Raw genomic sequence first — 27,747 nt, forward strand, 5'->3', positions numbered from 1 at the left:
AAGAGTTATCCTTTAGTTTCTATCTGCATTTTCCAAATTGGGTTTTTGTTTCCTTGTTTATGTAAGATACAGATATCTATATTTTTATATTTGTCTATATTTAAAAACAATAGAGTAATTCTTTTAGGTAGGAAGAAAAGGTATAGGCATTCTTTCTGTGGTCAACACATTTACTCATCCTTTTTAAAAGGATGAATGGATCTTTTACAAACTAGTCTGTACTAGTTTTGGGATATACTTTCATAGTAGGAATTGCCATTGAATTGCAGAAATCTGTTATGTGTACTATGTTAACCATAAATCGAACCTCAAAGTTTTAGCTTCTGCTGACTTCCTTGCTCCCTGAAAGCCAGTGAAATTATAAAATCTCATAGCCACATATTCTATTATTAATGTGTCTGGCTAAATTTTACATATTATCCTTTCAGAGATTGTGCTTTTGGTCTAATTTGGAAGATTTTATTTTCATTACTTCTCACTGGGAAGAAGAGAATTGAATTATTTTTATCCTCTTTTTTGAAATATTAAAGTTTTGTAGAAATATAAGGAAAAGAGGGAAAATCACCATTTTAACACCACTGCATTCATCATTTTGTTAACTCCCTACACATTTATGTTTTAATTGGTTGCAGCAGTCATGGTTATACAATCTCACTTATTTTATATTCAGTAACTTTCCATATGAAGATATAAACATACAGGTTATATATGAAAATAAAATGAAAACGAGGAATGTGCGCTATGGGATTGTGTGCTTAACTATGTGCATGCATACACATTATTTGCACACACATTATTTCTTTTTTGAGTGAAAGATGTCACAAAAGCTATATGTGGCATAGAAAGTTCTTTTCATTTCTAGCTAGGGTCTCTAATTGTCTTTTTTAAGTGAAGCGTTCCCATGTAAGAACCTTGTCCGTCCGTATCAGTTCCCTTTGATTCTTGTTGAAAGAGTCAGAGCATTCTTCCCTGCTAGTTTCTGCCTGCCGTTGCCTTGTCTCTCTTGCTAGTTATGTTACAGGGCCCACCCCAGAACACGTCACATGCCATTATGGTGGCTTTATTAAAGTTGCAATCTTTAAGACAGACAGAACCCTCAACTACCAGAAAGAATCCTTGAGAAACTTATTCAGGAAAATTAAAACTCATGATGTCAAAAACAGCTCTGTCAAGAACTGAAGGGGTTTAATAGTAACTGATATATTCTAATTTCCTAAATGCCACTCTAATAGCTAAGTATGAAGAATGGTTTTCAGAGGTTAATTTGTCTCTAGGATGTACCTCTGACTCAAAGGTCGTTTTCTGCTTTGACATGAAGCTAGTTGAGAAGCTAAATACAATAGATGTATACATCTACATTTTAGGGCCTTTTCGCAATCATCATATTGGGAACCCATCCTTAAACCTATTTCTAAGCAGTGTATGGAGTTGAATTTTATTTGGAAAGTAAGTAGGTCTTCAATAAATATTCTAGTTGCTATCACCAAAGTATTTCCCCCCTGACTCATAGGCAGTATGAAAACGTTTTTAAAATGGGATATAGAAACAGAGATTGGAATTTGAAACGAACTGTGTAACTTTCTGTCTGACCTTTTGCAAGTTATTTAGTTCCTTTTTAAAAAGATGATATTACTGGAGTTACAATCTCAGAAGTTGCCTAGTTAATTATGCCTTGCTGTAGATTGAGGAAGAAGGTTAAAAATGAGACTTTTGCTTTCTCAGGGAAAGACAAGCTAGACCCCTCAATCTGATTGATGTGTATTTTCCTTTCCTAGCTTCGTTTGTGGCATATTCCCCTGAACATTGGATTCTTACCCTCAGCTTATCTGTCCCAATTCCACTTGAACCTGTCATCACATTTGCAAGTGAACAGGAGAAAAGTTCTCTGATCAGTTTATACCATGAAGGCCTTCTGTTAGAACATGGAAATGCCTAAGCTGAAGGGCTCCGTTTTTTTATTAACAATTCCCATAGAAATGGATTTGAATTTACACAAAGTTTTTTTTTTTTTTTTTGGGGGGGGGTCGATTTAGATCTAAGGTATAATAAGACCAAAGAGGTTAAAAAGATCCCAATTCATAGTTGGATTTGGACAATTATTGTACATAGTGGCATTTAATGGGTAATAGAATTTATGGCTGCTTTGGTAGCTGATCAGTTCTCTGTAGTCACTTTGACTTTGTGGTTATTTTCCATTTCACCCCAACTTCAGAGAGTAAAGCTTTGCTATTTCCCTTCTGACCTTCCCTTATTTTGCTACAGATCTTACTCTAGCACCTCCATAGAAGAGGCCATGAAAAGGGGCGAGGACCCTCCCACCCCGCCACCTCGGCCACAGAAAACCCATTCCAGAGCCTCCTCCTTGGATCTGAATAAAGTCTTCCAGCCCAGTGTGCCAGGTGAAGTGCCCCTTGCCCCCAAACCCTTCTGTTTCCTGTTGGAGCCAGCGGATGTGTGTCTGCCACAGAGGCCTCTGTGAGTCCGGAGAAAGAACAGACCTGGCAGTTTCGCATCCCGTGAAGGTCTTCACGTGGCTATGGTATTCTTGGGAGAGAAAACAGTTGTAGACACATATGTAGCACATGTGTCTGGAGCCTTGCCCACACTTGTTATGGATCAAGAATTAGGAAATTCTCTACCAAGAGGATAAAAATGCTTCACTTCCATGCAGCCTGCTGAGTGTGTGGCTGGGGTCTTACTCTCTGCATGGTTGGTAATTTGTGAACAAGATAGATCGCTGTCTGTCATTTCCTCAGATGCCTGTGTGGTCTTCTATGAAAGATCTTAGAGATTAAGGCCTAGCCAGAACCTTCTCCTGCATTTTACACTTGTGGGAAGATCCTGTGTCCTGTAGGATTTAATGCTGTGGGGACTCTGAATCTGACTGTTGGTTGGGTGGTTGGTGGAGGGTCCTAGGGCACGGGCTCCTTCAGGTGGGCTGCCCTGGGCTTCTGGGGATGGGATGTTCTTGAGCCAGCTGTTGTGTAGCTGGGCTGGAGGTGGGGGAGGCCCAGAGGGGCCCTATCTGCTCCCCTGGCTTCTTGTGAGGTAGGAGATATCCTCCTAAGGAACCTAAGGAATAGAAGATGAGAGGCATGCCTTTGCTTTAGTGAAGGTGATAGGGTACAGTGCTGTCCCAAGTATTATTTTGGGAGCAGCAAGGGCCTTTCCACTGACTCATGCAGGCAAGCTATAAATACAATGATTTCCTGGAACTTTTTCTCCATCTATGTGCATTTTAAATCAGGCCAGCCTCAGATGCTAGTGATTTGCAGATTATTATCTTTTCTACTAAAGCAAGAAAAGACTTTCCTTGGCTCACACATTAGCATGACCTCTGTGTCTGGGCAGAGCTCAGCATGTTTTATTTGTTCTAATAAAGTGTTCTCCTCACAGTAAAGTTATAGATTGTTTTTTAATATACTAGAACCTGGAACTCTCTATCAAATTTAATTCTCTGCCATGAGTTCATCAGACAAAAATTTGCCTTGAATTTCCTGTCATACTTTGATCTGAATTCTGGCATAAATTTCATAGTGACTGGTATTTAGGGTAGGAGTAACCACGGGTGATGATGCTATAAAAATTTCACATGGCTGGCAGATTATGACCTGGAAGATTTTCCTATGGATGCAAGAAGATTCAAACAATCTGGGAAGCTATTTCAATACCGTTACCTTGCAAGGAGGGAGGCTGGAAATGCTCACATGTCTCTCTCAGGTTATGTGACCCAGTAAGGAGATGCCAGCTGTACTGGAGAATTCACATGCTGTGGTTTTTATGACACTGTATCACATAGTGGAAGAGACAAAACTGGGTTTGGACCTCAGCTCAGCTGCTTATTCACTGATTTTCAGCAAGTGGCTTAATGTTTGTGCATCTCAGATTCCTAATCTGTACAGTAGAGCCAATACTCCATGGAGTTGTAAGGTTTTGGTGAGATAATAAACATAATCCAAATACAGGTTGAGTATTCCTTATCCAAAATGCTTGGGATCAGAAGTGTTTCAGGCTTTGGATGTTTTTGGATTTTGGAATATTTGTATTATGTGCTTACCAATTGAGCGTATAATTAAAAAATCTGAAATGCTTCAATGACCATTTCCTTTGAGTGTCATGTCGACACTAAAAAGTTTAGGGTTTTACAGCATTTCGGATTTTGGATTTTGGGATTAAGGATACTCAACCTGTAGTACTGTGTTTGACCCACAGGCCTTAGTAAGCATGTAAGGCCCATATTCCCATGGCCTGCAAGTATCAAGAATTTAATGCCTGAAATGCAAGCCTCCACCAATGAGGATAACACCCCGACTTCCTTGACGGCCAGTGGACAATTCTGTGATTCCTCCTACCCAGTTTCTCAGAAGGCTCACAAAAGGACTGAACCCCAGTTGCCTGCCGTAGTACCCCATTCATTGATTTACTTTTTCTTGTTTTGCTTCCCTCCTGCCCTGTCTCACTTTCCCCTCACTCGACTAATATACCTGTTCTCAAGTTCATATGTCAGGGGCTTAATTAGGGAAAACCTGAATTAAGACAGCTTTGTTTGATATCTCTGTGTGATGTGACTTCAAAATGAAAAGTACTTTGGTTTGATAATGTCCTGGCGAGGTCCCTTGTGGTAGGGCCTGATAAATGTAATATTTAGACAAAGAATAGCTAGGTGGGTGATGTCTGTGTTCATAGCCTAATTCCATTGTCTTTTCAGTACAAATTTATACAGATGAAATTTTAATGAGCAGTTTAAATTTATCACATGAAGAGTAGAACATTTCTGCAGTATGAAAAGCAGCTGGTATAATTGCATCTACTTTATTTTCATGTTGGTTAATTCTCACAGGAAAGTATAAGCGTCTGTCTAAATTATATAGAATTTTAGTGTATTGCATATTGCTAGAAATTAATTATCAAAATGCTGACAAACTAGAAATGCATGAAGTAGAACTTAAATCCACCAGAAGAGTCTACTCACTGAGAATCATGGTGTACATGTAGGCATCCCTTTGCTGCACTTATCTTTATGTATCACTTTAGATAAATGGGATCACACTATGCTTGCTGTTCTGTATCCTGATCTTTCCAATTAACCATCTTTCTATTTCATATAGAGGATTGCACCATTCCCTGTAAGGTCTGCATGATATGGATATACCATGGTAGACTGTGCTTTGATGGAGAGATCTCTCTCCCTCCTTCTCTCTGCCTTTTCTCTTCCCCATACTTTCCTCTTAAGCTCACCCACCACCCCATGACCCCAGCCTCCGTTCCTTTCTCACCCTTGCAAACCTTTCTCTCCACCCTGACCCCCGTGTCCTCTTTATACCCCTCTGTTTCTCTTTTTGTCTTTCTCCCCCTTCACTCTTCCACAGGTATGAGCCTCCCCTCAGCCTCCCCTTGCCAAGCTCCCCCATACCACCACCTTGTTCTTATGATATAAACAAGGCAGAGGTTATTAATAATTTCATGTCCATATCTTTGTTTCATCATCTAATTATTTTCTTAGGTTAAATCCTGCTGGTTGGAGTTGCAGGGTCAAAGGCTGTAGATGTTTAAAGTGTAGCTATATGTTGCCAAAGGGTGAGGTGGAAAAGCTGTCAACTTGCTCCATCATTAACACTGTCTGAAAGTGTTTCCTCATAATCTCGCCAACACTACTTAATGTTCATCTTTTTAATCATTACCTATATAATAGGCAGTTTCATGTCTCTGATTCCTAGTGAGGCTGAGAATCTTTTTGTATTGTTATTGGCCATGAATATTTCTTCTCTTATGATTTGCCTGCTCAGAAGGCTCGGCCAGCTTCTGTTGCTACATCTCTCTTTGCCTAACCACGGGGACCACTTGTTTCTTCTTCATTTTGCCTAAGTTCTGGACCTCCCTCCTGTCAGGCACTTGGGAATGTGAGGGTGGTCATGGGGAAGCCTACCTCACCTGCTGCTCTGCTCTTCCTTGTCCCTCCAGCCCCTGCACCCCCATATCTCCTCCTTCTGCCAACTTTATCACTTAAGACAGACTGCCTGGGCCACCCTGTTTATGACAATAGAAGAATAAGGAAAGGTAAAGAAAAGAGGGGAAAATAATGTGAGATGAAGCAAGATGTGGACTTGAGTTGAAAGGGAAAGATAAAATTAAGCCCTTGTTTAATAAAATGAGACTTGCAGGATTGTGAAAACAGAGTGATTGAAGCTAAGGTGCTGAGACAGAGTGGCTTAAAGTGGAGTGATAGTGTGGAGAGGAAATAGGATGGAGAGAAGATGCAAAGAAAAATGAAAGAGGAAAATGAAGAGAAAGATGGGATGGTTGTTACGTAGGAGTGATGATGTTTATCCAAAGGAAAAAGCAGGAAATAGAATAAAAAATTGTAGGACCAATGGAAGGAAAGTCCACAGACTCTTGGTATAGGATTCAAATAGCATTTAAAGGAATAGCTTAGAAGTAGGTGGCATTAATGCCTTTACATTTATGAGAATAGGTGACATGATATGGGGAAAAAGAACAAAGGGCTGATTTAGAATGTAAGTCTATAAAAATGAACAAAGCCAACTTTGGAAATATAGAACAGTTGGCTTCAACTTTGGTATCTGTAAAGAGAGTGTGAATGTGTGATTTATAGTAGCCTAGATGATTCCAGGGCTCTAGGTACTGGCGTCAAACCCAAGGCATGTGTTTTCATAAGGAGAAGTGGATACACTATGATTGCTGTGTGTAACAGGGAGATAACCATTTGTAATAGCTGACCCAGTTCTTGGAGCCATTGCCTCACAGTCCCACACAACTGCTGTGTTTGAGAGATAGCAAAAATGTGCAGGAAAGTCTAAGTCAGTGACAATGCAAGTATGCAAAACGTAGAGGCAGCCAGACCTGGAATTTGCTTAGTGATGTTTGGATTTTATAGCTCTGTATTTATAGCTATGAAACATCTTTTATTACTGAGATTCCTGTAAGAAAAATCACACTAAGCTGGTACCTAATCTCCTTTTCCTCAATGAAACAGTTACTTTCATGAGGTGATTTTTTTTTTTCATAAAAAAGGGTTTCTTCTGTCCACGGAGACAGTAAGAACTACCCCTCTCTTCCACTCTTGATTCAGACCTGCCTCTTCTCAAAGCCATGCCTGAGGTTTGTAGCCTGAGGTTTCCATGGTGACAGTAAAAAGCCTTAGCTCTGCCTTGTTCCAGTCATTGAGAATCTGCCTGGCAGAAGGGGCAGATATGGTGTGGAGGAGACATAGCCTTCCTTTAAAGTTTCAGACTGGGCATTTTCATCATTTCCACTCAAATCTAGCTGGGGAGACGTAGGCCCATGGATAGACCTAGTTGCCAGGCAGCTGGGAAATGTAGTCCTTGGCAGGGCAGCCATTTCCCAGAAATACCCTTCTTACTGCAAAAAAGGAGAAGGGGATGTTGATGGTTAGTTTTTTTTTTTTAACCACACCCCATATGGCCAAATACATTGAGATCCACACATTAAAACCATTGTGATGGCTGAACAGAACACATCCGGGGCTAGTGTCTGTCCGTGGGTAGCTAATTTCCTGTCTCTGCTTTAGATATACTGATAATAACAACTCATTCCATGGTTAAGAAACTATGGTACATCATCCTATGGAATTGTATGAAGCTGTTAAAAAGAACAGGTACGTATACTACATGGAGAGCTACCTCAGATAAATTAAGTGACAAAAGCATGGTGCAGAATGTGTATGTTTATGAATGTATAGACAATTTCAGGATGATGCTAAAGAAACTGGCAATGATAGTTGCCTCTGGGGAAGGGGAACAGTATGACTGAGGACAGGACTGGGAAACAAGCTGACTTTCTGTTGAATGCCTATTTGTATCTTTTTAATTTTGGCTCATGTACAGATGTCACCTATCATAAGAAATTTGCTTTTCACTCTTTAGCTGCAATGATGGTATCTGAGAGTACCAGAGATGTCTTTCCTGCCTGAGTTTACCTATCTCAGACTTCCCTACGACTCTGTATTCAGGGTGTCTTTATGACCATCTGCTACCACCTCCTGGAATGCAGCTGAAATGACAGAAGTGTTCTGAGTCCTTTTTTTTTTTTTTTTTTTGAGATGAAGTCTTGCTCTGTCACCCAGGCTGGAGTGCAGTGGCATGATCTCAGCTCACTGCAAGCTCTGCCTCCCGAGTTCATGCCATTCTCCTGCCTCGGCCTCCCGAGTAGCTGGGGACTACAGGCACCTGCCACCATGCCTGGCTAATTTTTTGTATTTTTAGTAGAGATGGGGTTTCACCGTGTTAGCCAGGGTGGTCTCGATCTCCTGACCTCATGATCCACCCACCTCGGCCTCCCAAAGTGCTGGGATTACAGGCATGAGCCGCTGCACCCGGCTCTGAGCAGCCTTTTAAGCTCTCATGTGTTCTTCAGATTCCATTTCAGTGCCCTTCCAACACTGAGGAGTAGTTCTGGACGACCTCCCAAAGGTTACATTGTGAGATGTATAGTTGGGTAAAACGTCGTGGTAAGGGCTCTGTCTTAACTTGGAAGTGGCTGTGTTTATTGAGTGGCGAATTGAGAAGTCTTTCCTGGGTTTTCTATAAATGAATATTTGTTTCTGTAACTTAAGAAGTAGGTAAACTGCTTGGGTAAGTTTGAGTAAGAGATGTTCCTAATACCAAACTTACCTTTCAGGTTCTCTAAAAGATGAATTTGGCCACACAAGCAGCTCTGACCTTATAGATTTCCTTATTGTGTTTTTCCTGTGAGTGCTACTTGTTTCTTTTAAAATCTAGTAGGACTATGGGATTTCTGACCCATCCCAAACTTTTGGGTCCACAGTGCACAGCTAGCCAAGGGTTCAATTTGGCAGTCTGGGCAGTTTTTTTTTAAATGAAAGCTTTATTGAGATGTAACCCATATACTATAAAATTCACCTTTTTAAAGTGCACAATTCAGTGATATTTAGTATATTCATAGTGTTATATAACCATCAGCACTATGTAATTTCAGAATATTTTCATCACCCCCAAAAGAAACCCCATACCTATGAGCAATCATTCCCATTCCTCCCTTTTCTTCCCCTATCCCTTGGCAACCACTAACTTACTTTCTGTTTCTATGGATTTGCCCATTCCGGAATTCTGTATTAATGGAATCATACAATATGTAGTCTTTTGTGACTGGCTTCTTTCACTTAGTATAATGTTCTCAAGGTTCATTCATGTTGTAGCATGAATCAATCCTTCATTCCTTTTATGGCTGAATAATCTTTCATTGTATGGATAAACCACATTTTTTGATATTTGGGTTGTTTCCACTTTTTGACTATTGTGAATAATTCTACTATAGACATTCATGTCTAAGTTTTTGTGTAAACATATTTTTTCTTTCTCTTGAGTATATAGGTAGGGCTGGAATTTCTGGTTCATATGGTGACTCTATGTTGAACATTTTGAGGATCTACTGAAGTATTTTCCAAAGCAGCGGAAGCAATTTACTATTTCATTAGCAATTTATGAGGATTCCAATTGTGTTTCTTCACATCCTCAAAACACTTGTTATTGCCTTTTTAATTTTGGCCATCCTAGTGCGCATGAAGTGGTGTTGTGATTTTGATTTGCATTTTCTAATGGCTAATGATGTTATACATCTTTTCATGTACTTATTGGTCATATTTATGTTGTCTTTGGAGAATATTCAGAATCTTTGCTCATTTAAAAATTGAGTTGTCTTTTTATTGTTGATTTGTAAATGTTCTTTATATATTTTGCATAAAATTTCCTTTACAGATACTTGATTTACAAATATTTTCCTTCATTCTGTGGGTTGTCCTTTCATGTTTTTGATGGTGTCCTTTGAATCATAAAAGTTTTTAATTTTGATGAGGTCTAATTTATGTATTTTTCTTTTGTTGCTCGTGCTTTTGCTGTCATATCTAAAAAATGACTGCTTAACTCTAGGTCACAAACACTCCTCTTTTCTTCTCAAAGTCTTACAGTTTTGGATCTTACATTTAGGTCTTTGTTCTGTTTTGAGTTAATTTTTTTATATGGCATGAGATAGGAGTCCAAATTCATTTTTCTGCATGTGGACATACAGTTGTCCCAGTACCATTTGTTGAAAAGACTATTAATTCTCCATTTAATTTTCCTGGCACCTTTGTTGAAAATCAATTAACCATAAACATAAGGATTTATTTCTGGACTCTCATTTCTGTTCCATTGGTCTATAGGTCTATCCTTATGCCAGTACCACAGTGTCTTGATAATTGTAGATTTATAGTAAGTTTTGAAATTGGGAAGTGTGAGTCCTCCTGCTTTATTCTTTTTCAAGATTGTTTTGGTTATTCTGAGTCCCTTGCATTTCCACATGAAATTTATGATCAGCTTGTCAATTTCTGCAAAAACAAAAAGTCAGCTGGGATTTTGGTAGGGCTTGCATTGAATTTGTCTATCAGTTTGGTTAGTATTGCTGTTTTAATAACATTAAGTTGTCCAATGCATGAATACAGTATGTTTTTGCATTTATTTAGGTCTTTAAGTGTCTTTCAACAATGTTTCAGTATATAAGTCTTGCACTTCTTTTGTTACATGTATTCCTAAGAGTTTTATTCTTTTTGATACAATTCTAAATTGTCTTTAAAATAATTTTCATCACATTATGCATGTTTTCTTCATGCCTTTTTTATATACATTATACATTATTTCTTGGAGATAACCATGTCAGTACTGATAATTTTATGTTTCTTTTATATATCATCTATATGCTGGCTACTCTATTAAAAACTGTTATGAAAAATTTCAAATTTATGTAAAAGTTGAGAACCTCCACCCCAGATTATTTTGAAGCAAATTCCAAATATCATATGATTTTATATATAAACTCTTTATATATCTTTCTAGGAGATAAGGTCTTAAAATACTTGAGCACAATACCTTTATCATACATAACAAAATTAACAATTCTTTAATATCATTTAATATTTGGCCAGTGTTCATATTTCCTGAATTGTCTCAAGTATGTCTTTTTATACTAGCTTGTTCCAATCAGAATTCAAACAAGGGCTACATGCACATTGCACTTGTTTTGGTATATCTTAAGTCTCTTAACCGATAGGTTCTTCTCTCAGTCTTTTTTTTTCTCTTTGCTATTCATTTATTCATAAAAAATCATCTACCCTGTAGACTTTTTCCACATTCTGTATTTTGCTGATTGTTCTTCCATCCCCTGTATTTCCTAGAAAATGATAGGTAGGTCTAGGCTTGATTAGAGTTAGTTTAGATTTTTGACAAGAATACTACCTAGAGATGCTGTGTACTTCTTACTGCACCACATTAAGAGATCTCTAGTGTCTAATGCCTTTATTTTTGTGATGTTTGATTGATTAGTGCATTTACCTAGTATTAGCCTGATCCATGTGTTATGATAAAGATCCCAGCGACCTTTCAAATAATGGTTTTATCAGCTATTGATCATCATTGCCTACATCCAGTGGTGTGTCAGCAGATGCTTAACAACCGGCCACTTGCCAATTTTTATGGTGTAAACACTCCTGCCACGGCTAATTTCATTCCTACTGATGTGTTACTGAATGTGGAGGTTGGAACAGATGCACACAGTTGGCTCTCACAAGCTGGCATGAGTTTTTTCCAGCAAACCACTGCTTAGATCCATTATTTTATCAGTAGTTGCAAAATGGCGATACTCTATTTTATTTTTTCTACCTTTATTGATTGGGACTATGTTTTATTTAAGCATTTTCCTATTGTTGGACATTTAGTTTGTGACTATCATGAAGCTTGTGAGCTGAAGGAGATCATAAAACAATATAATTCTCAGTACATCAGTAAATTCTTTATATGCATCTGAATTTATAGAATTATATGAAAACTGAAATAGACCTCAGTAATGGTGACCAGAATAGTGTCTTATTCAACCAGTATTTAATGAGCATTTACTGGGTACTTGGCACTTTGGAGAATCTCAAGAGGAATATGGATATGCCCCCAAACTCTGCCAATCAGTGTCACAGTTGTGTGTGATTGTTAGAAGGGTTTTGAGTTTGAGTGGTTGCTAACTAGAGTCGTCAGTGGATTTGTGGGCAGGGGGTGCACAGGGCTGGTGAGCTAAACTTTGAAGGATATGACTTTTCAGTCAAATCCTATTGATTCTTTTTGGACATCTGTCTTGATTTACTTCTTATTACTAGCTTCCTGGGAGTCTACTATAGTAGCCTCAAATCTGGCTTGCTTGCTTTGTTCTTTCCTTCATGAGGCAACAGGATTAATTTTCTGCGAGCACAGCTGTGATCACCTCCCTACTCAAAACTCTTCAGGACCTGCTATGTAAACAACAAATTTCTGGTGGAACTGAACTCGAAGCCATGTGATTATATTAGCTCAGTAAGGGACACAGTACCGTGGCCTGGAGTGCCTGGGGAGGAGTGTGTTACAGGAAGGAAGTAGAGACTGGAAGATTCAAGTTGGCTGGCTGGCCAAGAAAAATGGAGACTGGTGGAGAAGGAGTTTGTAGACAGTGTCTTTGGGAAATCTTAGGAGAACAGTCCCATTAGAGTGGTAGGGTTAAGCCAGATTGCAAAAGGTTGTGGCATAAGCAAGGAACTTTGGTGTGGAGAAGTTGTCATCACAAAGTCATTTTGAAATGTCAAAGGCTTAGCAGTTGGTCTGACAGTATGTCACATTTTAAAAAATAATGGTAGTGGCCAGGTGCAGTGGCTCATGCCTGTAATCTCAGTACCCTGGGAGGCCAAGGCGGGTGGATCACCTGAGGTCAGGAGTTCAAAACCAGCGTGGCCAACATGGAGAAACCCCGTCTCGACTAAAAATACACAAATTAGCCAGACGTGGTGATGCGTGCCTCTAATCCTAGCTACTTGGGAGGCTGAGGCTTGAGCCTGGGAGGTGGAAGTTTCAGTGAGCCGAGATCATGCCAATGCACTGCAGCCTGGGCAACGACAGAGTGAGACTCTGTCAATAGATAGATAGATAGATAGATAGATAGATAGATAGATAGATAGATAAGATAGATAGATAGATGTAGAAAAGAGCCATTTCCAAGATGATAGACTCTTTTTGTAGATTGCCTTCTTCCTAACACACATTCATATTCTCTCTCTCTCCCCCACACCACATTATTCAACTCTAATGAAAGTGTGATGGAAACAGCTGCTAGTGAATGAGTACTAACTAATCCTGAAAAAAAGCTGTGTACTTCTTGAAATTTTAGTTTGATTTACCTGAAAACTTATACAGACACACAACTAGTGATTTCAACCAACCTAAGAGTTTTAATAGTAAAATGCTTAGGAGGATTGCATTTATGTAAATGTAATATGAGAGAAGAAACCAGAGACCCATCTTTGACCAAGATTGAATCTCATGCATTTTTGTCACTTAAGTCTGCCCATGTGTCCATCCAGGACCTAGTTAACCCTTATTGCGTATCCTATGGTGCAGGAAAAAGGAGTTATTAGTAAACATGGATAAATTTTAGAGTCATAAAGTGTCAATGCTAAAAGAGAACTTGAATGTCATCTTGGCCAACTCTCACATATTACCAATGAGGAGACTAAGAGCCAGGCAATATAATAGCTTTGTTTTTCATCAGAATCTTTTTTTTTTTTTTTTTGAGACGGAGTCTCGCTCTGTCTCCTAGGCTGGAGTGTAGTGGCACGATCTCTACTCACGGCAAGCTCTGCCTTCCAGGTTCACACCATTCTCCTGCCTCAGCCTCCCGAGCTGGGACTACAGGCACCCACCACCACGCCCGGCTAATTTTTTTTGTATTTTTTTTAATTTAATTTTTTATTATTATTATACTTTAAGTTCTAGGGTACATGTGCATAATGTGCAGGTTTGTTACATATGTATACTTGTGCCATGTTGCTGTGCTGCACCCATCAACTCGTCAGCACCCATCAACTCGTCATTTACATCAGGTATAACTCCAATGCAATGCCTCCCCCTCCCCCCTCCCCATGATAGGCCCCGGTGTGTGATGTTCCCCTTCCCGAGTCCAAGTGATCTCATTGTTCAGTTCCCACCTATGAGTGAGAACATGCGGTGTTTGGTTTTCTGTTCTTGTGACAGTTTGCTAAGAATGATGGTTTCCAGCTGCATCCATGTCCCTGCAAAGGACACAAACTCATCCTTTTTGATGGCTGCATAGTATTCCATGGTGTATATGTGCCACATTTTCTTAATCCAGTCTGTCACTGATGGACATTTGGGTTGATTCCAAGTCTTTGCTATTGTGAATAGTGCCGCAATAAACATACGTGTGCATGTATCTTTATAGCAGCATGATTTATAATCCTTTGGGTATATACCCAGTAATGGGATGGCTGGGTCATATGGTACATCTAGTTCTAGATCCTTGAGGAATCGCCATACTGTTTTCCATAATGGTTGAACTAGTTTACAATCCCACCAACAGTGTAAAAGTGTTCCTATTTCTCCACATCCTCTCCAGCACCTGTTGTTTCCTGACTTTTTAATGATCGCCATTCTAACTGGTGTGAGATGGTATCTCATTGTGGTTTTGATTTGCATTTCTCTGATGGCTAGTGATGATGAGCATTTTTTCATGTGTCTGTTGGCTGTATGATGGCAACCTACAGAATGGGAGAAAATTTTTGCAATCAACTCATCTGACAGAGGGCTAATATCCAGAACCTACAAAGAACTCAAACAAATTTACAAGAAAAAAACAAACAACCCCATCAAAAAGTGGGCAAAGGATATGAACAGACATTTCTCAAAAGAAGACATTTTTTTTTGGTATTTTTAGTAGAGACGGGATTTCACTGTGTTAGCCAGGATGGTCTCAAGCTCTTGACCTCGTGATCCACCTGCCTCAGCCTCCCAAAGTGCTGGGATTACAGGTGTGAGCCCCCGCATCCTGCCCAGAATCTTTCGAATATGGGAAATCTTTGTTCAAATCTTTGTTGCAGCAGATTTGGTATCAAAGAAAGCAATCTACATTAAATTAATTTGGGGGGCACACCCTACTACTTTTCTATGGGCAGAAACACTAAATATCTAAAGTTAAAGGATGTATTAAAGAATGAATATGGTAACCTTTGCAAGGCACTCTAATGTGTTTTTTTTTTCCTGTGTTTCCTTTTATGTGATTTAAAATGTTAGTAGATTTCTCTGAGGTACTTCAGGGAGATAGGAAAGGAGGTTTTGCCTTCATAGATACTTGGAAATCCTAGGAATATATCTATTTGCTTTTTTACATTTCAAAAATGAAGTTATTATTAAAAACTCTAAATATAGCAAGAATATAAGACAAATAGTATACTGAACATCTGACTTCAACAGTTATCGACTGTGTCCCATCTTGTTTCATATCTATCTTCCTCCACATTATTAATTATACTTTTTTCTACCCTTAGCTCAACAAAAACTTTATTGAGGTATGTAGATCATAAAGTTTATCCATTTTCAGTGTAAAATTTAATGATTTCTAGTAAATTTATCAAATAGTGCAACTTTCACCATAACCCAGTTTTAGATCATTTTCAGCACCCCAGTAATACTCCACATACGTATTTACCGTTAGTCCCCATGCCCAGCGCCAGGCAACCACTAACCCAATTTGTGTTTCTGCAGATTTTCCTTTTCTGAACACTTTATATAAACCCAATCTACAATATGGGGTCTTTTGTGTCTGACTTTGTTTACTTGGCATGATGTTTTTGAGGTTCATTCATGTTGTATCATGTATCAGTACTTAATTCCTTTTTATTGCTGAATAGTATTCCATTGTATAGCTATATCACATTTTGTTTATCCAGTCTTCAGTTTGACAGACATTTGAATTGTTTCTGCTTTTTGCCTGTTGTGAATAATGCTGCCATTAATATTTGAATACAAGTCTTTGTGTGAACATATGTTTTCATTTCTCTTAGCTAGATATGTAAGGGTGGAATTGCTGGGTATGTGGTAAATTTATGTTTAACTTTTTAAGAAATGGACAAAGTGTTTTCTAAAGTATCTGCACCATTTTACCTTCACATCAGAAATGTATGAGGGTTACTCTTTATATCCTCACCCATACTTATTATCTTTTTGATTATCCTACATCCTAGTGTGTGTGAAGTGACATCTCCTTGTGGTTTTGATTTGTATTCCCCTGATGATTAATGATGATGAGCATCTTTTCATGTGCTTATTAGTTATTCCTGTATTTTATTTGATGAGATGTTGTATTAGTCCGTTTTCACGCTGCTGATAAAGACATACCCAAAACTGGGCAATTTACAAAAGAAAGATTTAGTTGGACTTACAGTTCCACATGGCTGGGGAAGCCTCACAATCATGGCGGAAGGCTAAAGGCGCGTCTCACATGGTGGCAGACAGGAGAAGAGAGCTTGTACAGGGAAATTCCCATTTTTAAAATCATCAGATCTCGTGAGACCCATTCACTATCATGAGAACAGCATGGGAAAGACCTGCCCCCATGATTCAGTCGTCTCCCACCAGCTCCTTCCCACAACACATAGGAATTATGGGAGATACAAGATGAGATTTGGGTGGGGACACAGAGCCAAACCATATCAGATGTCTACTCAAATCATGCTCATTAAAAAATTGAGTGTTTGTCTTATTGTTGAGTTGTGTATTCTGTAATTCTTTATATATTCTGGATACAAATCCTTTATCAGATAGATGATTTGCAAATATTTTCCCAGTCTGTGACTTGTCTTTTTGTTTTCTTAATGATATGTTTTGAAGTGCAGAAGTTTTGAGTTTTGACAAAGTGTAATGTTAAATTTTTTCCTTTTTGGATTGTGCTTTTGGTGTCATATCTAAGAAGTCTGCCTAACCTAAGGTCTTGAAGATTTTCTGTTGTTTTCTTCTAAAATTTTTATAGTTTTAGCTCTTACATTAAGATCTTGAATCGATTTTGATTTAAGTTTTGTATAAGGTGTGAGGTAAGGATCTAAGTTCATCTCTTCATATATGAATATCCAGTTGTCCCAGCACTATTTGTCAAAAAATAGTCTCCTTTTCCTGTTGCCTTGGCACCTTTGCTGAGAATCACTTGTCTGTTAAATATAAGGTCTTATTTTTGGATGCTGCATTCTGTTCTGTTGGTTTATGTTTATTTTTATGCTAGTACTATACTGGATGTTTTTAAACACAGGGGAGTCATACATAATCTTGCAAAGAAATAATCCCATGACTCAGAAGTCTAAGTATTTGCTACAATGGCATATTTTTTAGATAGTATATATTATCTTATTTACTTCATTTGTGGTTTGTAGCATGTTCAGTAGGATCCTTTGAGCTCCTTGAGGTTGCAATACTTTTTTGCTTTGAAGCCTTCTGTCATGCTTACTCCCTGAATATAGAATACCCTCTGTCTAGCTGTTTATCCTCCATCTCTGCATTTTTCTGCTCTGCCTGCCCTGTAGGTTCAAAATGTGATCCTGATTACTGCTCGAAAGTAGCCTTGTGTCCTTGGCAAGGTCATTTATTTCTTCAGGTCTTAATTTTCTCATCTGTAAAGTGAAAGAATCAGATTTGATCTCACTACTTTTCTAAATTCAGTCATTAATATTTTCCTTGTTGAACAGTTACAAGGCATGTGTAAGTTAATCTCTTTTAACTGGTGAAAAAGTATATTCTGTTCCATAGAGAATTAAATGAGCTTATATTTCAGGGGGTGGTGTGTGGTCATCAGGGGATAGAGGCAGGTATTTCTGGAAAGGTGTTCTTGGCAAACATTTTGTTACATACACAGGTGTATATGACATACATGCCCATCACTGTGTATGCTGGGTGATCAAGAGATATGTATAAGGTCATACATGCTTTTATGATTAGAAAGGAGAGAAAGAATGAACAATTTCTGTTACAAAGAAACAGCTATTTTTATGAACTTGCCAAGAAGAGGAATGGTCCTTACTGATGAAATCCTTAAAGCTTTGCATGTGGCTCTTTACTTGATTGATATTTAAAAGTATAGGTCCCACTGGGAGGCTCCTTTCAACGTTTTCCATTCCTTGAGTGTTTTTCCCCCCTTTGGTATTCGAATGCTTTTATTTTCTTCACATAAAATATTCTTAGTTAGGGGGGATGGGAGCCCCTTTCCACAGCTGAAGTTATTCCAAGTTTTGTTCCCCTGAAGAATCGACTTTCTGTTCCTGAAGCTTTCAGTGGCCACATCTGCTGCTTTATTTCCACTCAATAAGTTGGAATGTATTTTCATTTAGTTATCGATTAGGGGCTATGTAAAAATCTGAAGGAAATTAGTAAATAGTAATGTTTATGAATAATGTTTTACCTAGAAATTTCTAAGCATAATTAAATAACAGGATAAAAATTGTTAGAGGTTGGAGTTTTGGATGAAGATACCAGGAAGGAGAGATCCAATAGATCAGTATCAGAATCTGCATGTCTTTCAATAAACTTAAGAAATTGTTTTAAACACTAGAAATTATTAGTCTGTCTTCTGAATTTAGGATTAAATGACAGTTTCTTTTCCTGAAGTTTTTAATGTGGTTTTCAGGATTGGGGTATTTATTATTTTCTTTTGGATTACACTTATAAAAACTTTTGGCTGGACAAAGCCTTGCTGATAACTAGTATCCCACTTTATTAACTGTAACACTTCATGAATAAACCTGGAATTGCTTGACAAGTATGGTCACTTTTTAAAGTATGTGGGAACAACATTCTCCTCCCGTCTTCTTGCCTTCTTTTCCCTCCCAGGAAGGCAACTGTTTACTATTAATGAGTACATTGTCATCTTTTGCAAATGTACACTATTCAGCTTTTTTTTTTTCTTTTTTTCCTTTGCCTTCCACCATGTGATCAAAATATTTTTAAAATTTCACTTTGCATGAAGGCGTACTTTTTCTTTTGACTGATTGGGGCATACTGGATAAAATATTTGGATCCAATTTTAAGTCAAGAGTGGACTGAAAATATTGTAAGAAGATTTTTAAATTAAATTTAATTCCAATTTTCAACCACTGTGCGAGTGCCTACTAAACATAAGGTAGTGTGTTTAGGTGCTGTGGGAGACATAAAGGTGAATTAGACAAAATTGATAGAATGTAGCTAGATTAATATATCCCACCATTAAAGGAAAGGAACACAAAATTATAAATACAAGGAAGAGATTTCTCAGCAGTGACTGAACAAGGAAAAATGCATGAGCTAATGCTTTTTTTTTTTTTTTTTTTTTTTTTTGAAAAAGTGGCAACTGAGGGAAACCCTAAGGCTTTGGGTGCACTTCCGACTCTGCCTGCTTCCCTGCAGAAGCCGTGTGTGTGAGTAGGCAAATCTTGAGATTTCTCATCGAGACCCTAGATCTAGAGCAAAGTGAAATGAATGAGTACTCTTAATTTTCCTTTTTCTTGACTGAGGGTCAGTGGAAATGACTTCAGGAAAGAGAGCTGGAAAAGTAAATAATCATAGCTGATATCCTGATATTGTAGAGGGGGAAGGCCCAGGGCTCCATGCTGAACTGAGGGGACAAACTGAAGTCTGAGAAGTTCCTCCAAGGCCATTGATAGAACTCCAAGAGTTAGGAGAATGCACTCTGCTGCAGGGTTTTAAAATGTTGATTATTTTGGTATTTCCTTCGTAGTTCTAAATAACACATTTGTGTAACTTCTTGTAGACTTCAATTTCTGCCATCATCTTCCCTCCCCCAGTATCTTTCTCCACCCTTCTGATAGTTGTATTATAATTTTGGTTAGATTAATATTTAGTGTTCATATTATTGTTATGGCCATGTAAGCCATATAGTAAATTAGTTACCTTTTTTACTTGCACAGGTTTTTGTTTGCCTTGGAGTGAATATCAACTTGTTTCTTTTCAATGTACTTGCCCTTGATTCAACCACAGACTTCTTCAATTTTCCAGAGTTCCTCTTATGAAATTCTCACACCTCAGGTGTTCTGCCAGTTTCAGCTTTTTGAAGAAATATAAACTGATTGTCTTCAATGCCTGGTACATAGTTTTCATCATGGGATCTCCCTACACTGTCATCCAAGGATTCCCTTCCTCTTTTTCCCATGTTGGATTTCTTTTATACTGTATCCTGTGTCTTTCTCTTTCTTGGTTTACTCTCTTGTTTTGGTGAAACACATCCTTTAGTAGCTGCCTTAGAAAGGGTGCATGGAGCTCAATTTGAGACCCTGAATGTCTAAAAATGTATTTAATTGTATCATCATGCAGGCTGCTAGTTTTGGATATACAGTCATCAGTTGGAAATAAGTTTTCTTTAGAATTTTGATGGAATTGTGCCAATGGATTCTAGCTTCTAATGATATATGAAGAAGTCTAAAACCATTTGGACATCTGATCCTTTGTATATGACTTGCTCTCTTCTCCCATGCCCTGCTGAAAACTTGTAAATTATTTTGACTCTAGTACTTTGAAATTTCATGATATACCTTGTCATGAGTCTGTTTTCTTCCATTGTCCTGGATATTCAGTGGGTCCTTTAAATTTAGAAACTCATATTCTTCACTTCTGGGAAATTTTATTGAACTATTTAATTGATTATTTTTCCTGCCGTTTTCTCTGTTTCTCTTTGTGGATCTTTTATTTGGCTACTACCCTACTTTCTGGAAGATTTCCTCAGATTATTTTTGACCTTTCTATTCTCTTTCTGCTATCTTACTTTTAATTTCCAAGTATTCTTTTTTTGTTTTGTTTTCTGAATGTTCTTTTTAAATACCATCCCATTATTTCATCTTAGCAAATAGCATATCTTGTGTCTTATTGAGACTGTCTCTGATGACCCTAGTTAAAATTTTATCTGTCACTCCCTACCCCATTGTCTCTTTTCTCAGTAGAATATGAGCTTCATAAGGGTGTAGCTTTTTTCCCCTGTTTTTCCCATGGATATTTTCCCAATACCTTGAACAATACCTCCCACATAGTGTTTAAGTGTTTCTGGAATAAACTTAATGATCATTCTGATGATATTAATAATATATATTTTAACATTTTCTCCTAGTAAAGGTCTAGTCTGTTTCTTTGGGGTCACTTCTTCCTGTTTTTATTGATCACTACCTTAGGTTAGAACATTTTCTGCAGATGTCTGGTAATACTTAGTCATCCACTTATATTTAATAATGAAGGATAAAAAGTTGTTTGGAATATATGAGCAAATTGATGGAAGTTGCCAGCTATTGGCTTCATGGTAGAATGGTCTGGCCAGGCCGTCCTGTTGGAGATCCCTTGATATCAATTCTTTAGATGTCTCTTCCTGGCTGATCTGATTCTCTGGAACACATTCTGCTAATCTCTGGAAGGACACAGCAGTCTGGGAGCAGAAGGGAAGAAGAAGACTGGAAGAATCTCAGCATCCAGAGTGCATATTTTTACTGAATCTGTCTGTTTTCAGCACGGCCCTCATGCCTTCATCTGGGCCTGGTGCCTTCCCTGAAAAGAAAACTATATCTAGCATTTTGCTGGAGTGAGAAACATGCTGAAACTGTGCAGAATGTGGGAGAAAATCTCGGGATCTAACTGCTCCTAAACTGCTTTGATCAGTCATTTTTTTTTTCTTTTTTCTTTTTTGTGAGGATGGAACATAATCCCATAGATCTTAAGATAGTTTAAAGAAATATTTGTTGATCGCTTATACTGTATTTTGAGTTATCAGGTGAGACAGATATAAGGCATAGATACTACAGCAGAGGGGATTGTAAGAGTAGGGCCCCTGAAGCCAAAAACATCATGAAGAATAGCTAGAACCAGATCCTGAAGGGTCTTGTCAAAGTATACCCTTTTCCTGAAGGATAGGAAATAAATCCACTATTAGTTCATGGCTTTAGGTTTTTATTGCTTTCCTCATTTTACCCCTACATTCAAAGGAGTTTGATGCCCCCAATTCCTGAGAACTGGGGTCTTCTGTGGTACAAATTGGTTGCTCCCTGCTTTCTCAGATCTGTCTAGTCAGCTATCACTTGCTCATCTGTTTTCCCAGTTCCAAATTTAAACAAGAGCGCTTAAACAGTTCTCTTCATTTTTGTGTTAATGAGTTAAGAGTGAGGTTAGTTGCGTGTATTTGAACTGCTATCTATACTCAAAAGTCTTTGGATAGGACATTTAATAAAACGTTGAGTCATATAGCAGAAACGAGGAATTTTACACAGTATCAAGCCAAGATTTTAGTTTAAAGTGGTCCCTGGTTGATAGTACCCTCAGGTTTCTGGCAGAAGCAATAGAGGGAAGAGGAATTCACTTTCCACATGCCTCAAAGTTTTCCTATAAAGTTCCAAGGAATATGAGTTCAGAGTCACAGGTTGCTAAACACAATAGGAAATGAAGCACAATGAGCAAGAACAAACAGGAAATACAAAGCCCTAAGATATTGAAATTATATAAATATGTTGAAAGAAAAGAGGAAGAAAATGAGTGGCCAAGAAATTATAAAAATGAAAAAGCATTTTCAAAAAAGACCAAATAGAACTTCTAGAAAAGAACAATTCCGTAAAATAAACTTGAAGACTGGATTTTGTTAGACATTAAGGACAGCTAAAGAGGGAAGTGGTTACTTGGACAGTAGATCATAGAAAATTATCTAGAACGCAGTACAGTTAGAAAGCTCTTGAAGGAGAGAGGAGGGAAAAATGGTAAAAAGACAACATTTAAAGAATCACTGAGAGTTGACCAAAATTAATGGGTTGCTACATGGTTCAGAAATTCCAGTAAAGCTCAAGCAAAGTGATAAAATAAAATGATGATAGAGAAATACATGTGCAGACATAGGAAAAAGTTTGATATTTCGGTGTACCAAAAACAAAGAGGAGACCTTAAAAGCAACCAGAGAGAAGATGGTCTATCTAACAAAAGAGTGATTCGACTGAAGGCTGGCTTCTTTTTTTTTTTTTTTTAATTATTTTTTATTATTATACTTTAAGTTCTAGGGTACATGTGCATAACGTGCAGGTTTGTTACATATGTATACTTGTGCCATGTTGCTGTGCTGCACCCATCAACTTGTCAGCACCCATCAACTCGTCATTTACATCAGGTATAACTCCCAATGCAATCCCCCCCCCTCCCCCCTCCCCATGATAGGCCCCAGTGTGTGATGTTCCCCTTCCCGAGTCCAAGTGATCTCATTGTTCAGTTCCCACCTTAATAGCAATAGTGGAAACCAGAAGGCAGTGGAATGTTGCCATCAATGTGCTGGGAAAAAATAGCTGTCAATTTAGAATTCTATACCCAATTAAATCCTCTTTCAAGAGGGGAAAAATGACTTTTCAGTCAAATAAACTAAGTTTGCTGTTAATAGACTTCTCAATTAAGGAAATTCTAAAAGACGTACTTTAGACATCATAAAATAAACTGTAATGGAAATTAGGAAGCTTTTAGCACTGAGTGATAATATCACAAATAAAAACCTATGATATTCTACTAAGGAGGTACTTGGAAAAAAATCTATAACCCTAAATGCTTACATTAGAAAATAAAAGCTACAAATTAGTGAACTAAGCAACCAATTTAAGGTGGAAAAAGAACAAGATATGCCCAAAGAAAGTAAATGGAAGAAGATAAGCAGCATTAATAAGACAGAAAGCAAGCATACAATACAGAGGCTCAAAAAAGTTAAAAGTTGGTTTTTTGAAAAGAGTAACAAAACTGACAAAATGCCAGCTGAGATTAGTGAAGGAAAACTTGAGTATGAGGAATGGGAAAAGACAATTACACATGCAGAGATTAAAATAAATAATAAGAGGGGGGTATGGACACCTTTATGCTAATAAATTTGAAATTTTAGACAATGAATAAATGCCTAGAAAAATATCATTTATCAGAATCGACTTAAGAATTAGAAAGTCTGAAGAGTCCTATAACAATTCAAGAAGTAGAATCATTAGTTTAAAATCTTGTTTAAAGAAAACTCCAGGCTCAGGTGGCTCTCCTGGGAAAATTTTTACTTGATATTCAAGAAAAAATTTCCAATCTTATACAACCTATTTAAGAGTATAAACAGGGCATGGTAGGGGGTGGGGGCTGGTGCTGTCCACCTGAATGAAGCATAATAGAGGACCATATGAGAAAGGACATCACTTGCCAGTCTCACTCATGAAGATAGTTGCAAAAATCCTAAACAAAATATCAGCTAACCAAATCTAGCAGATACAAAAACCTGACCAAGTTGAGATTATCCAGGTCTGCAAGGGTGTTTTAATATTAGACAATCCAGAATGTAATTTACCACATTAACAAATTATAAGGAAAAAATCATACCATCATCTCAGTGGCTGGAGTTATAGCTCCGATTAAAATCCAACAACAAATTATCCTGAAAAGAAGTCTCAAAATAAGGATAGGAATTTTCATAATAATCTATTTCTTTTCAGGGATTATAAATCTATAGTTTTATTAAGATAAAAACTGACAGTGTGGTATGAAGTTTACATTCAAACAAAGTTTTCAAAGAAATCTAACACATGCCTAAAAAGATTTTACAATGTAGCTCTAGATCCAAGTCTAGATGATATCAAGAACTGATGAATCTCACGACTCAAGACGGAGCATTTTGGGTATCAGTTACTTCTTAGGATTTCTTAAAAAGTGGTTTTATTTGTTTTTGTGTGTGTGTGTGTGTTTTAAAGTGAATCACTGCCCAGTATGAAAGTTTAATCTTCTCCTGAGACCAAGAGTTTTGAAATCATTCAACTCTTGAATCAATTCAGTGAAACTTGTGCTATCAGTGACTGAACCCTGCCACCAATGGTTTCAGTGTTCAAAGCTCAAAAAAGAGAATGGCTGCAAAAGTTCTCCCAACTAAGAGCGTGGGCCCTTTCCCTCCTGTCTTACCATCTCCTCTACCACCCCAACACCTCAGCCAGTGGCTAGGGTGAACAAGCTGATATTTATAACTTCATTATTGGAAAAGAAAGTGTCTTCTAATTTCAGGAATTAGTACCTCTGAGGCAGAATGATCTGCTTGTACTATACACTCTCCAATAAAAGACCTTCCTTCCTCAGTCAATTTCCATCTCCAAAATGGCAACTCTGGTAACTTATTAACTGGCTTAGTCCTTTGTGGGACTAAGTGCATTAAGTTTAGGCAGGAAACACTTTGGCTTATAGATTTCAGACATTCACAGCTTTTAAACAGTCTCTCACAGTCCGTATTTATGGTGCCAGTGACATTTTTTTCAAAGGTAAAATATTCTGGACATAGAAGCAAATCATTAGTTTTCTGTTCTTTGCATTGCTTCACATTTCCCCTATCAGGCCCCAAATTTTAATCAAAATGATGCTACCCATCTTCCTTTCCCCCCTTCCCATTACTCCCTCTCCCACATAATACACCAGTAATAGCCAAAAACTACACATGTGCTACGCTGTAAAAATGCAGAGTTAACACTATTGGGAAGAAAGTTGTGCATTGCGGAGATGCTCTTTGGTTATCTACAGTATGTTTTTGCTCTCCCACACACCCAGTTCTACAAGTTTTGTCCTTCATAGAGGGTCCTTTGCTTTTTCTCAGCAAAGCGCAGAAAAGGTTGCTTTGAAGCACTTATCCCCCTCCCCTCCACTGAGATGGATGTGCAAACTATACAGCTTGGAATGGCTTTAAAACACTTGGGCTGCTGCAGGGCACAGAAACAATACTGGCTCTTCAAAGGGCATCTTCTCAAGCCACCTCTGTGGTGTTAAGACAAGTAGAACTTCTTTCCTTCCCACTTGAAACCCACAGTCAGATGTGACAGGGACTGGTACTCAGGAGAGTTAATTCTTGTCATCTTTTTTGTCATCATCCTCTTTGGGGTAGGAACGCCATGTCAGCCTTTCCTCATAGAAGGGTATGACAACCCGTGGGCATTTGACATTGACTTCCTTGGCAGGGACCAGGTCAGCCTCATCAGAGTTTTTCCCTTTCATCAGGAACATGAACTCTCCAGTGGAGTCTGTAGCTCCAATAATCTGCTCCGGCTCCAAACCCCAAGCAAAGACTCGTGACTTTTCTGACTCTTCTTTCTGCTTCTTTGGTTTGCTCTCCTCTCCCTTATCTTCAGAATCATAATCAGCTTTGTGCTCACCTCCCTATGATTTATCTGTCTCATGTGCTGTTTTCTGTGACGGCAGAAACTCATGAGGTCGGGGCAATCTAGGTTCTCTTCTGGCTCCCATGTGTTGTCCTCATCTGAGAACCCCTTCCACTTTAGAAGGTACTCCACTTTGCCCTTTACCACTGGGTGGAGAACTTTTTCCACTACATATTCCTGTTCCTCCTCTTCTAGCACCTCCTCCACTTTCTTCTTGTTTTGTTTTTTCCCCATAGCATGCGCCAGCTTTCTGGTGTAAAGGGTGATGCTGCTCAGAGCAGCACCCAAGAGCCAGAGAGGAATCGGTGCTGCACTACTGGCGCATCAGGTCAGCCGCGGGAGTGGCGCTCAGTAAAGCAGCAAGGGTAGCCGCAGTGGAGCCCCTCACTGAAATGGCGTACCACAGCCCTCAGCCAATGGCCCTCCCCTCAGCCGAACAAAAGAGACTTGCACTCTGTGCTGCCCACTACCCACTGGCCACACCGCCTTCATAATCTGTTAAAGGGTATCTACAACATACCTACAGCAAACACCAACACCATACCCTATGGTGAGCTAGTAAATGCTCCCCTTTGAGATCAAGAAAAGACAAGAATGCCCATTATTGCCATTGAAATTCAACTTTTACAGTAGATAATTCTAACTAGGTAAGACTGGAAAAATAAAAAACATGGCAAAGGTACTGAAAAGATGAAACAAAGCTGCTCTTAATATTTAACATGGTTGGGCACAGTAGCTGATACCTGTAATCCCAACACTTTAGGAGGCCGAGGTGGGAGGACTTCTTGAGCCCAGGAGTTTGAGACTGCAGTGTTAATGATCATGCCACTGCACTCCAGCCCGGGCAACAGAGTGATATCCTGTCAAGTATAATATTTTTTATAGAAGTGTGGGAGCTTCCCCCCAAAAAATGCTCTCAGAATTTAATGAGGAAAATAACCTATGCCAACTCTTACAATGAGAGATTCACAATGAACAACGGACACATACTTGTGATACCATTTTGTTGCTTGAAGCTCAATTGTGAGAAACTAAAACAGGATTCCATATTAAATGGCTTCAGTCTTTTACCCCATTTCTTCTTCTTATTTGGGGCAGTTTCTGATAAACCCCAATAAATGGTGTTGTAGGTGACATGCTTTTATCTAAAAGTGTATTCAGAAATAGACGCACACATCATCTTTTAGAAGAGCAGGGCATTTGTCTTTTAAAAAAATTAAATCATACAAAAGAACTTAATGAGATTCGAATCAGGATCTAAATACTGTTTCTAATAACTCTCAAGGCAGTGAGTAGGGACAGTCAGCCACAGGGCTTACCTGGTTGGTTTCTCTCTCTCAGGGGTCACTGTCTTTTGTTGTCTGGTTTTCTAGTGCCTTGAAAACTGTTGTTTCATATATATTTTTTTCTATGTGTCTTTGGTTGTTTTAAATGGGTGGGTAAATCTGCTTTTTGTTACTTCATCTTGGCTGGAAGCAGAAGTCAATTTAATTAAATGGCTCATCATATCTTGTATAGTCCTCTTTTTTGTTAATAAAGAGTTGTTTTAACACACATTAATACAATTGCTTCGCCTTTCCCTTAGAAGCTTGCATAGATTTATTTTATTTTATTTTATTTATTTATGAATGAGACAGGTTCTCACTCTGTTGCCCAGGCTGGAGTGCAGTGGCACAATCATGGCTCACTGAAGCTTCGACTCCTGGGTTCAAGTG

At 38.3% G+C, this 27,747-nt stretch overlaps 1 protein-coding gene and 1 pseudogene across 31 annotated transcripts in view; one reads left to right on the plus strand and one right to left on the minus strand.

The window, feature by feature from the left end:
* Positions 1 to 27,747, plus strand: part of REPS2 (RALBP1 associated Eps domain containing 2) — a 200,772-nt gene that overhangs the window by 124,765 nt on the left and 48,260 nt on the right. For 12 of the 31 annotated variants that reach the window (XM_015443485.4, XM_065538244.2, XM_015443484.4 and 9 more), the window contains 2 exons: positions 2,263 to 2,399; positions 7,550 to 7,636. The exons of 9 other annotated variants lie outside the window; for them this stretch is intronic. In XM_015443485.4, coding sequence (XP_015298971.3) covers positions 2,263 to 2,399; positions 7,550 to 7,636 — 224 coding nt within the window. The remainder of the gene's footprint in view (positions 1 to 2,262; positions 2,400 to 7,549; positions 7,637 to 27,747) is intronic. 10 more of the 31 variants (XM_015443490.4, XM_065538246.2, XM_074029081.1 and 7 more) reach the window with 1 other exon arrangement.
* On the minus strand, positions 25,716 to 26,266 carry LOC123571254 (chromobox protein homolog 1 pseudogene; annotated as a pseudogene).

The sequence above is a fragment of the Macaca fascicularis genome, chromosome X (genome assembly GCF_037993035.2).
Source record: "Macaca fascicularis isolate 582-1 chromosome X, T2T-MFA8v1.1".
In the NCBI taxonomy this organism is placed as follows: domain Eukaryota; kingdom Metazoa; phylum Chordata; class Mammalia; order Primates; family Cercopithecidae; genus Macaca; species Macaca fascicularis.